Source organism: Schistocerca americana, chromosome 8, assembly GCF_021461395.2.
Source record: "Schistocerca americana isolate TAMUIC-IGC-003095 chromosome 8, iqSchAmer2.1, whole genome shotgun sequence".
NCBI classification, from domain to species: domain Eukaryota; kingdom Metazoa; phylum Arthropoda; class Insecta; order Orthoptera; family Acrididae; genus Schistocerca; species Schistocerca americana.
This window is the reverse complement of record NC_060126.1, coordinates 385,705,832-385,718,809: the sequence shown is the minus strand read 5'-3', so window position 1 is coordinate 385,718,809 and position 12,978 is coordinate 385,705,832. Positions and strand designations below refer to the sequence as shown.

Genomic DNA, 12,978 nt, shown 5'->3' with positions numbered 1-12,978 from the left:
GCCCAAAGACAGCAGCCATGTGTGTGAGTTGTTGTGTATGCGTGAGAGTTCTACAGCTGAGTAAGGACTTTGTCTGAAAGTTTAAATATTTATAGTATTCTTTCTCGTTGTGAGTTCAGCATCTCATATATGTGGTGAGCAGCAGTCTTATTTTTTCCACGTTGTTGTCTTTTGATACTGCAATTTCCATTATTATTTGTAGTCTAAATGTTAAGTGGCTGCCTGTATATTACCTTTTTAAAAATTTTTGCAGTGCTGGCAAAAATGAAATTGGATGGAAATTTGATGGTATTTCTTTGTCTTCATTTGTATATTGAGGCTTAACTTCAGTGTATATCAACCAATGTTGCAATGATAAATGGCTGGTTGAATAAATAACTTAATATGTTACAAAACTCATGCTAACACACTCAAATTAACTTCACTGTTATTTAACACCGTGCATAGTAGTTGGAAGAAAGCACAGATCACATCCGTGTACAAGAAGGCAGGAGAAGATCAAGGCAGCCAGATAAATCTGATGTTTCTTGACTTCCAAGAAGCATTAGACTCAATACCACATGTGTTCCATGTTGGAAGTACAATCATGCAGAGTAACAAAGGAGATTTAGATTTGTGACTGGATTGAGGAGTTCTTGGTGCCGAAGAAAAGCATGTTATCTAGGATGGAGTATCATCGTCAAATGTAAAGTAACCTCAGGCATGCCTCATGGAAATTTGTTGGGGCCTTGCTGTTTATGTTGCATATTAATGTCCTTGCCAGCAGTATTAAGAGTAGCCTCAGACTTTTCACAGACAAATCACTTCTCTATAATGAAGTACTGTCTGGAAAAAGCTGCACAAATATTCTCTTATATCTTGATAAGATTTTAAAGTTGTTAAATTGGTAACTTGCCTTAAATGTTCACAAATGAACAGTAGTGCACTTCACAAAATGAAAAAAAAAATAATGAAAAATGACTAAATGACTCCAATACCAGTGAGTCACAGACAGGAACAACCAACTCATACAAACAATATGAAATTCTAAGATCATACAGTTTCACTCATAGGTAAAGCAGGGGGCAGTCTTTGGTTCACAGGTAGAATACTGGGGAATGCAATCAGTCCACTAAGGAGATTGCAGACAAGACACGAGAACATTGCTCAAGCGTGTGGGACCTGTACCAAACAGGACAACCATGAGGTACTGAACAGATATAAATAAGGGCAGCATGAATGGTCACAGGTTTATTTGATCCATGGAACAGTAACACAAAGGAGATGAAAAAACTGAAACGGTATATCCATCTGCAACATATCCTGCGAAAGCCTATGTAGAAAGTGTCTAGAACTAAGTAATGAAAATAGGAATATACTGTAATCACATATGTATCACTCCCACAGGAATCATCGAGAAAACATTAGACTAATTACAGTGTGCACACAAGTATTTAAGCACTCATTCTTCTCTGCACTTCCTATGTGAATGAAATTTGAATAAGCCATAATAACTGGTACAAAGGGACATACACACTGCCTTGCACTTCGCAATGGTTTCCAGAGTACAGGTGAAGATTTACTCCCTAACCTTAAACAAGGAACTGCCCTGTTGTAGTGTGTGCTGCAGTTTCACTGTGTTCTGTTGGGCCTATTATTCCTCTTTTGTAGTAAATAATGGCCAATGACAATCGGGGGAATTTTAGGTATCAAGCTGTTTCCCATGGGACAAATTTATCTTGCAATATAAGCAAGCACCAGTTCATACTCCTAGTGCTGTTGACACATGGTCTTTGTGGACAAGGACAAATTTCCATCTCTTTATCTACATCTACATATGTAGTTCAAGAGCCACCGTATGGCACATGATCGAGGGTACCCTGTACCACTATTAGTCATTTTCTTTCTTGTGCCACACACAAATTGAGCTGTGGAAAAACAGCTATCTATATGCCACGGTATGAGACCTAATTTCTCTTATCTTTGTGGTCCTTGAACAAAATGCATGTTGGCAGCAATAGAATTGTTCTGCAGTCAGCTTCAAATGCCGGTTCTTTAAATTCTCTCAATAGCGTTTCAGGAAAAAAACATTGTCTTCCTTCCAGGGATCCCAATTTGAGCTCATGAAGTATCTCCATAATGCTTCTGTGTTGATTGAACCTGTCACAACAAATCTGGCAGCAAGCCTTTGAATTGCTTTGATGTCTTCCTTTAATCTGAAACGGTGCAGATCACAAACCCTCGAGCAATATTAATGAGGGGGATGTATTAATATTCTTTATGCAGTCTCCTTTGTACATGAGCTACACTTTCCTAAAATTCTCCCGATAATCCAAATATTTACCATTCCTACTACTGTCCTTATGTGCTTATCCCCCTTCATATTGTTTTGCAACATTACTCCTAGATATTTAATTCATGTGACTGAGTCAAGCAGCACACTACTAATGCTGTATTAGAATATTATTCGATTTTTTCCCTACTCATCTGCATTAACCTAAATTTTACTACATTTAGAGCAAGCTGCCATTTATCACACGAAATAGAAAAACTGTTTTAAGTCATCTTGTACCCCCCTACAACCACTCAGAGACGACATACTGCCATGCACCATATCCTCTTCAGCAAACAGCCTCAGATTGCTTTTCACCCTGCCTGTCAGATCATTTATGTATACAGGTAATACGAGCCATCATACCACACTTCCCTGGGGCAATTCTGATGGTGCCTTCAATTCAGATGATCACTCGCCACGGAGAACAATGTACTGGGCTCTGTCACTCTTTGTCTTCATGCTGCTCACATTTCTGATAACAGTCGGTAGTGAGGCACCACATCAAATGCTTTCCAGAAATCTAGGAACATAGATTGTGCCTGTTTGCCCTTCACTCATGGTTCTGTGGATGTTGTAATGAGTTTCACACATGAACAATGCTTTCTAAATCCATGATGATTTGTGGAGAGAAGCTTTTCTGTCCTGAGGAAATGTATTGTATTCAAGCTCAGAATATGATCAAGAATTCTGCAGCAAACCGATGTCAACTATACTGGTCTGTAGTTTTGGGGGTTAATTCTTTTGCCAGTCTTATCTACAGTACTCACATCTGCTTCTTACCAGTAATTTGAAACTTTGCATTGGGTGAGAGATTTGCAATAAATGCAAGCTGGGAGTTTGTATGACTGTAAAATAGTGGTCTGTTTGTATAATCCTCCTGTGTGTACGACTTCTTAAATGCAAAATTCCACACCAGGCTGGCCACTGGGTGACTAGATAGAAGCCATTGACCTGGTTAGCGATTTCTGTAGGACTAGAGTTTTTGCTAAGGTATAACAGTGAAAGTGGTTGTATGCTTCGCACATCAACACTTTTACAGATGCACGAATTTCTACTAACTTTTGTCTGTCATTTGTGCATCCTTTCTTGAACCAAGAGTGCAACAGCATCTGCTCCCTCAGCATTTTACAATTTTTTTGTTAAACCATGCTGAGGCTTTTCTCTCCTTAATCTACTTAGTCGGTACATACTTTCAAAATCGGTTTAAACTTTGCCCATAATTTCTCTATGTCCATCTGCTCTTTTTAGCAAGAATACTCTCCTAGCTTTCTTCGTTTATTAACTTTAGTAACCATCATTGGTATGATGACAACTTGATCAATTACCCTGGCTCTATATTGACACTATCAATAAGGTCTGGTCTGTTTGTAGCTCTTCTGGATCAACATACAACCTGCCCAGACATTATGATGTATTAGTGGTCTGTTTAATACCAGAGTATCTAGGGCTAACTTCCACCTTTACTGATGGAAGTAAAGCATGTTACTGTATAATTAGTAGTCCAAAATTCCTCTGAAACCATTCAGAATTTCTGTGGATCTATGCTGTGGTTAGTCACAGTTGTGCAAATGCTATAAGTTTCCTAGGCAGATATGATCAGATGCTTTTGACATTATTTTGATAAGAATCTGTAATCTTTAAGTTCACAAAGCTGCACTTTGTAAACTGGTAGTAATAATACCCACTGTAAAACACCTATGGGCACTATTTTAGCAGGAAGTTAGAATGCTTTGACTTTTACTTACCACTCTGAATTAAAACATATTTCATATCATTGCATTTCTTGTGTCAAATATCCAGCTACGTCTCATGAAGAGAACAAATGTAAAATATTAGTATCACCAATTTTGTGACTGAAATCGTTTACATCTCCAATTTTTCAGACTGAGCTGTCACCAGAGCCAAGTGTGAACCAGGAATGGATGCTTGATGTGGGAAGACAACAGGAGGCAAACTTCAGTGACTTTGGTCTGCAGCCTGTAATGGAGGATCATGGTATAAACCATAGTTATCACCCCATTGATAATGGAGATGTGGGAGTGGATGAATTACGTGCAGCAGAGCAACACATCATGCTCCAAACAATAGATGGAAATGATCAGTAGCTAGTCTATGCTATATTACTTCAGAAAAAGTGTCTCTAAAAGTGTTCTAATATTCCAGTACACCTAGCAAGTGGTCACTTTCATTCTCATAGTTACTCAGAGACACTCAACTATAGGTTAATGTAATGAAAGAAAGACAATGTAGTTATGTTTGAAACAATTGCTTGGCTAAAGGCCTGTTTTCTAGTCGTGAGCACATAACAGAAAATATAAGATTTATGTGATGAACAGATATCAAATTATTTTGTACAGGGGTTGAGTTGTCAAAAAAGAAAAGAAGCATGCTATGGCAGGTGTAGGTTAAGATGAATAAATATAACACTATGGTGTGAAAAATGTGGCTGACAGACAGTATTCTGACAACAAAGGTGTTGCTACATTTAAACTGCATTAGTAGTTTGTAATAATGCAGCTGTTCTAAGTGAGGATAGGTATACAGGTTTTCATGTATTACCTATGGTTTAAGTTGAAAATTTATTATAATACTCAAAACTTGTTACTAACTTTGAATAATTTTTAGCTCATATTTTTTTTTAATTTTCATTATTAACACAACTGCATTTTCACACTAAATGTAATGCATTTTTATTTATTAATTTCTCATTATTTTAAGTACATCAGAAGCTTAGTGTTATGCAAAGAGCTTGCTCAAGTCAACAGCAACTCATAAACTCATTTCAGTGGCTATTGTCCTTGTCTTTCACATTGAGTGAGGTGTAGACAAAGTTAATATCTTTTGAGGACACTTTCCTCATTGCACCTATCATTCAGTAACATTTAATATTCTGTGCATTGTAGTACGAAAACAAATTTTAATTTTTATCAGAACATTTTTCTGCAAAATTTTAAGCATTATTTACTTTTTAAATTAAATGTATTTTAAATGTTCAGCAAAGGTATGATGTAATGTTTTACACAGTTTTATTAACAAATTCCAAAGTTTTATATTTTATTAAATATATTTTAATTTCTCTGTGCAAACCAGATTTCTGGTACAAGAAAAAACTAAATGTGCAGTTAAGGTTTTAATTTTTTAAATTTTACACATTGTTAACATTATTTTTAATATACAAATTGTTATAAGATGTTTAAAAGCCAAAAATTTATTGTTTTGTGGCTTTTGTTGTTGTTAATGTACGTTACATCATCAGTACTGAAATTCAAGTGTATTAAAGAAAATTTTGAAGTCAACATACATATTTCATTCCAGTCATCTTTTGTATTTTATATTAAAAAACTGGAGCAATGTGTCAAATGGCTACAGTAGAATCTTAAACTTCAACATTGGTTAGCAAGTTTATTGTACTAAAACAGCACACAAATTGTGGTGTTTTCCTTTTAATTTAAGGAACAATGTTATAATTGGCACACAGTTTCTATCCAAAAAATGCAGTTCCTTCCAGTAACATAGCAGCTTTCAGTTTATTACAAAAAAAAATATGTTTTCATTTAAACAGCAAGAGCTCCTCTCTTGTTTCCTGCATAACAAACATGTCTGATACTAAATGAAAATGTCTGATACTAAATGAAAATAATTTATAGTAACATTGTTTCAAATAATCACTCACGCAACGATTTTCTAATGAAATAATACACTGTATCCTCATCCACAATATGAAGGAAACACCATTCTCACTAACATGACTCTAACAATATACATCTGGTCAGATGTTACATATGTATGAATGCCATTAGCCATATATATTACAACATATGGTTAATTTATACTTTTTATTTTAATATTCTCACATCTGTTGTACTCACAGAATAAAAACTGAATGTTGTTAATCTTTATTTAGTATAGCATGTAATATACCTTTTCTAAAAATGACTGGTGCAGTTACATTTGTATAAAGTAAGAATTCTGCATTCTCATTTATTGTTTGTCACTGTGTTTTATGTTCTGGTGTGAGTTGTTTGTTCTTTGTTAATTTATTAACCATGGCATGTTCATTAGCCAAGGGAATTATTAATTACTTAATGTAAAACATTTTTAAGATTTGTTCACTTGTTGCTGTTTTGTATTTTAATACGTATTTTAAGATGAATAAAATTTTTATTTACTACCAGTTTCAATAAAAGAAAGCATCAGCTCATTAAAGAAGTCACATACCCTTTAAAACATGCAAAGATGTTAATGGTGAAATGATGCCAAGGTCATTAGTGCATACACAGTTATAAAATATTTATTGCTCTTTTATTTTGCTTCTGTTAAAGGTCTCACGTTTAAAAATTTAAAACTTTTATGAATTAAATGTGTATAATATCTAGTATGAAAAATTATATGACTGTTGGGGGATTGAGATAAATACACTGGTGTCCAAAATTAAAGCAACAAATGGAAAGTTTGAAAGTTTGCGTTTATTTTGCTACAAAACAATGTGAACAGGTGACAGTAAAGTAGAAACAATGTAAAAAATATAGAACATAATTAACTGCAATATGGATCATGGTAGACAAAACTACTCTTCATTTTTTTCAACTTGACGGATTTGCACACACATTCCGATAACTGGTTACTATGCTCAGTATGGGGTGTGACCAACTCTGGTAGTAATGCAGGCCTCACAATGATGGGGTACATTGTGAATGATGTCATCAATCTCACACTGAGTCAATAACGCCCATTCTTCCTGCAGAGCTCCTCGCAAATCTTGGAGCGTGGTTGGTGGATGTTAATGTGATGCAGCCAGCCCATCTCCCTAGTGCATCTCAGGTGTGCTGTATGGGATTCAAATTGAGAGAGTGAGCGGGCCACGCTGTGTATGCAATATCTTCCATTTCCAAGAAAACATCAACCACCCATGCTTTATGAGGTTGAGAATTATTATCCATCAATACGAAGTTTGGCCCCACAGCACCTCACAACAACCGCACATGAGGTCCCAAGATCTTGTCATGATACCTGTCATCAGCTAAACCTTGCTGATTCACCTGTACCATTTCATGAAGTGGTGTTCAAGTGGTCAACATAATTCCTGCCCACACCATTAGGAATCCACTCAATATTGCTCTCTTTCCACAATGTGTGTGTCCCAAAGTCATGTTCCACGTTATCTCCAGAGGTTAATCTGTCAAGAATCAATCTCTAGACTGTATTGGGACTCATCTGTGGAAAGAAGATTGACCCACTGTTCGATCATCCAAGGCATGTTGATGACTTCACTCTAGACGTTCCCTTCTGGGAAGACGTGCCAGGGGTACACATACGGCAGGTCTATGACAATAAAGGCCACTCTCGATACAACTTGTCCATCGGATGCTGCGAGGTCAGATGCCAGTTGCTGTGCACTAGTAAGGTGGTACCATCATGCCCTTACAGCCAAATAAAGGTCCTCTCTTTCTGATATCACGCATGATCGGCCATGCTCCAGTCTTCCAAATACAGTTTCGGTCTGCATGACCTGTCACAGCATCCAAGAAACAACAGAACGATTCACATTAAGCTGTCAAGCCGTATCAATTTGCGATTGTCCTGCGCCTATTATTCCTATGGCCCTCCACCACATGGAGTATGGTAGGCATCTTCTCTGTGCCATGCTGCGCCATCTGTCACCATGTATGTGGCTGTTAGGGATAGGAGACTACCCAGCAAAACTACCTCGTGCCCTGATGTCATTGTTTTCCGTTGACAGGAATGCTACTTCCATTCAGAACAAGACTGTACGGACCTCTGTCCACAGTGTGAATGAAATAACAAGTCTACTGTTACCAGTCACAGTTTATTTATCTCCACGGCATGTTTCAAAGGTTTAAACCTTCATCAGATGGCTTTACTTTTCTTAGTGTGATGTGATTGTGTGTGTGAGTATTGCAAAAGAAAAACAAATAACAGACTATGATAAAATACTCCAAACAAATGGGACTGACATTGTTTCAGGAAAAATAGGCCAGTTACTTTACTAGAGATTAAAACATCTGCCTTAACAGATCCAAGTTAAGAAATTACTTTCACAAAATTTGTTTTTATCAAATAAAACTGATGACAAGCCCTCGGGAAATCTGTGGTCTGCCTTCATGTCACCAAATAAAGCACAGATAGCCATTTATTAAAAACATCATATATTAGTGAGTCTTCCTGTAGGGCATATCCTGGATCTATAGAACTATCATACACAGATCAATAGAACTGTCTATCAAAGTGTAGTGAGGAGCACTTACTTCCACTGTTGTACTGGTGAAAACATGCACCATCATCAATTGATAGGTTTTATTGTTGTTTGTTAGTTAAATAGTTAGTTACAGCTTATCAGCATATAATGCACATATTTAATACTGAATCTTCTTTTTACCTAAGACGTAACATAGAGCACCTCAACAAATAAATTCTTCTTACTTTTTTTCCAACATGATATGGATGTATCCTCCTAAACGCTCATTGATAACAGATCTTTTGTATAAAGCAAGGAAGTTCAGTAGCGATCGCAATTCCAATATCATAGTCAATTATTTCATGGTATTTTATTTATTCACATTTGCTTTTATGATTATGTTTTTCTTCTTCATGTCTGAATGACACAAAAGATCAGTACTACTCACTGTTGTAATACATAAGACACATTTCTCCTATAATAAACTTGTAAAAAAATAATGACAATCACCATTCAGTACATAAATAAAATGCAATGACACAATAAAATTTGCAAGCTTTGTAGCTAATCCAGTCGCATATTTTTTGGTAACAATCACCCCTCCCCTCTCTCTCCATCCAAAACTGGCACATTCCAACACACGTAAAACCATCTAGTCACCAGAAATTTATTGATATTAAATATATGCCAACAAGAAAGAGTCCTGTTTTTAAAAAATAAACAATTTGTTTCTGAAATTACAGCTATAAAATAGTCAGACGCTTATTAGCACCACAAAGGTCTTCTCGCAGATAACGCAAATCTTCACTGGTGACTCGATCCCAAAACTCTACACGTCCCAATGATCTGAGACTTGGGTTTGTATTGGCAAAGTGGCGAAGCGTGCTAGCAGTCAGCAAGATCTTTCCACGAAGTGCAAGTGTCTCAATAGCAGGCAGGGGAGCAGCCAGTAATAGGTTACCAAGTCGGTGTGACCCTACGCATGGAACCATGACTGTGTCAACTGTAAGATGGCGCAAGCTCATCCGTGCTGCTGGCAGCAGGTGTTCCAGTATGAACCACACCTGCACCTGCTGTAGAGTGGACAGCGTGAGCTCCTGTAGGTTGGGCATCCGCACCACTGATGGTATCCTGGCAACAAACAATAAGACACAGTGTCATTTCTTCCTTGGATTATTATATGAATAGGTTTTAATGGTTTCTGTGAATCATTTGTGAAGGTGATATGCAACACTGTGCATTTCAACACAATTAAGGAACTGTCTGAAAACAACTGCATTTGTTTCACGGTAACCACAGTGGCTACTTTTAGCAAAACACACTTGAAGACAGACACAAACTATTTTGAGAAAGCCTACCTACAAAGTTTCAAGAACCAGTTTTAAATGATGACTCTGGGAATATACAGTCCCTCACATATTGCTCCTGTAGAGGTCACAAGGCCAAGATTAGACTACACCACCCACTGTGGTGTTTAAAACTATTATTCCCATGCTCCATATGTGAATGAAACAGGAAGAGGCCCTAATTACTCGTACAGTGAAAGGTACTCTTTGCCATGCACTTTACAGTGATATGCTGTATGGCTGCAGATGCAGATATTTTTTAAAATTATAATTAAATAATTTACAGGACAAATAATATCACTGACTACTCTAGTTATAGGTGACATTAAACATGAAAATTAATAATGGATGTTACAAAATATATGTGAATTAATAAACAATCTGTGTGGGTTCGTAAAGGATTACTGTATATATTAGTATGTTGTCTTGGAATATAACAGATAATAGATATTTTTATATGACTAATTGTCAAAGTTTTTTAATAATGAACCAACAGGTGCAGCCAGTTCGGGGAGTATGAGGGGGGTGTGAATGGTAAGAAAAGGTGGAAAGTGGGAAGAGAGAAATGAAAACAACTATAAAGGCATTTTAGCTGAAGAGTTATGTAGTGTCATCTTAGTTCCTGTGTCATTACACAAGATGAACAATAAAAGTTGTAGAATCATTCAGAGCTAGTTTTCTAAATTTCCTCAACACCATTTCACAAAAAGACCATCATTTTTCTTTTCCCCAAAGATTTGCATCTATGCATATTTCATTCAACAATGTACATTTTGAAACATAGCTTCAACTTCAGTCTGGTACACTCCTGTCTTGCTCAAACCAACAGTAACAAATCTAACAGCATGCCTCTGAATTGCTTCAATATCTTTCTTTAACCTGCCCTATCAGGGTTCCCAAACACTGAAGCAATTGCCAGTATCACACAAGTTTTCTGTATGCAGTCACCTTTATAAGTGCTCTACACTTTCCCAGAACTCTCCCAGTAAACAGTAGCCAGTCATTTGTCTTTCCTATGACGCACCTTATGTGATGATTCCATTTCACATTGTTTACAATGTTACACCTTGATATTTTGGCTGAGTCAAGCAACATACCATAAATTCAAAATTTATGGGAATGTTTTTCCTGCCCATCTGCATTAACATACACCTATCCACAATTAAAACAAATTTATATTCATAGCAGTAAATAGAAATTCTGTGCACATTATCCTGACTCCCACTACAGCCACTAAAATGACAACACTTATACCATACATAAGTGTCATCCCATACTCAACAGCATTACCAGCAAATAGTCTCAGATTATTGTTCATCATATTTTACAGATCATTTGTCTACATGAAGGCAAGGAATGATGCTAGCACACTTTTCTTGGGCATTCCCAATATCACCTTTGTACCGAGAATGCACCTCTGTTTCTGATGAACATCCAGGACAAAGTAACGGGTTCTATTCATCAATAGGTCATCCTTTAAATCACATGCTGGCCTCTTGTTATGATATAAAATACATGCTGTAAAAGGACAGCATACATGCATCTACCCCATAAGGCCTGCACACTGATGGGTTCTGTTGCCAAAGGAGGAATGTATGACAGTGCCCTATCCACAAGCACTTTAAAACTGCTTCAGCTGACTCAGCTGGCCAGTAGGAGGAACACTACCACCAAAATCATTGACTTCACTGATAACAGCTTGTTGTTCTTCAATCCTAGCCACTCTTTCTCCCTCAGGCATGATCCTGAGCCTCAACAGTGATGAGAATGCACACATTAGGAGAGCACCGTATGCCGCAACATTTCCCTGACAGACAACCTTATCTGATTCACTTGCAATTTCAGTTCCCCAAATTCTCATTAGAGTGGCATATCTTCCTCCTGACTGTATGTGAAGAAGGGAGTCATCAACCACCTGGCCTCTGTAGCTGCTGTGTACATGTAATGGATGGCCTGAAAGGCTCAGGACATTGGAGCAAATGCATGACTTGGCAGCTCGACTACACCTTACCTGCAATGGCACTTGTAAGAGCTCTTATAGCACTGAATACCATAAATTAATTACATAAGCAAATCATAAGAATGTATTCAGGGAATACTAAGACCAACAAATGGGATTCCTTAGGTATACTCAGCAGTGCAAACTAGAATGTACTTGCTGTTCTCAGATAAAATTCTGTAAACCACAGAGTTAAAAAAAGTACCTCTGCATCTCCATAAATCTAAAATAATTCTTGGCCTGCTTAACACCTAAGATGAAAAGTGCCACTAGGCCCTGCTTAATGCAAATCGCTAGTGGACTCATTGCTCATACTCAGTTTATGAACATTCACTCCACTGCATTGTATATAATTGTATTCAATACTGCTGACTGTGTGGTACACATAAAACTGTATATGCCAGACCACAAGTAGTTGGTAATGGATAGCAAATGCCTGTTAGCTGCCTCAATACAGAGGATGGCATTGTGGTGGTTTTATATGCCACTGTACTGTTATCAGTCTAATCCAGGGATGGCCAAGAATGTGGCACATGTGCATGCACACGTGCTGACTTTCACACACGTGCGGATCGCTCCCTTATGATGTTACACGTCCCCCACTACCACACCAGCTGACTGCGCGCGCATGCGCGGAACTATGAACACACCGCATGCGACAGTGCATTCGCGTAAAGAATACCGCTCTGCTAGCATGTGGCTTAGTTTCATATTACGACATTGATAATATTAAGCTCTGTACAACACATCATGTTGAGCAATACTGAATCTTTGTTGGCTGTTGGTACGCCTACAGAAAATTAACAATAACACTGGGTTTGAAACTGCATTACACCAAAAATATCGTGCTTATTCGCTCTTGCAATTTTGAACGTTATTTGGTAGCTTACTCTTAAAGACAGGTTCAGTTGCAGGTTAAAAAAAAAAGGAAACAAAAATTGAGTGAACTCTAAATTCGAATTCTAACGACAAATATTTATGAATACAAACATCAGAAACACAAAGATTTGTAAGGGGTACTCACGTTCGGTCCGTCTCACTGCATAACACTACGTCTTCTTACTTCCGCCAACTTGTTTGATCTATCAGCCCCAACTAAATCATTAAGTTCTTTGTGTGTGGT

General features: G+C 37.2%; 1 protein-coding gene across 3 annotated transcripts in view; it reads right to left on the bottom strand.

The window, feature by feature from the left end:
* Nucleotides 1–8,125: 8,125 nt before the first annotated feature.
* The window catches only part of LOC124545059 (F-box/LRR-repeat protein 15-like), a 73,929-nt gene continuing 69,076 nt past the window's right edge, over nucleotides 8,126–12,978 (bottom strand). For all 3 annotated transcript variants that reach the window (XM_047123852.1, XM_047123851.1, XM_047123853.1), the window contains one exon: nucleotides 8,126–9,641. In XM_047123852.1, coding sequence (XP_046979808.1) covers nucleotides 9,254–9,641 — 388 coding nt within the window. In that variant the 3' untranslated portion in view covers nucleotides 8,126–9,253. The remainder of the gene's footprint in view (nucleotides 9,642–12,978) is intronic.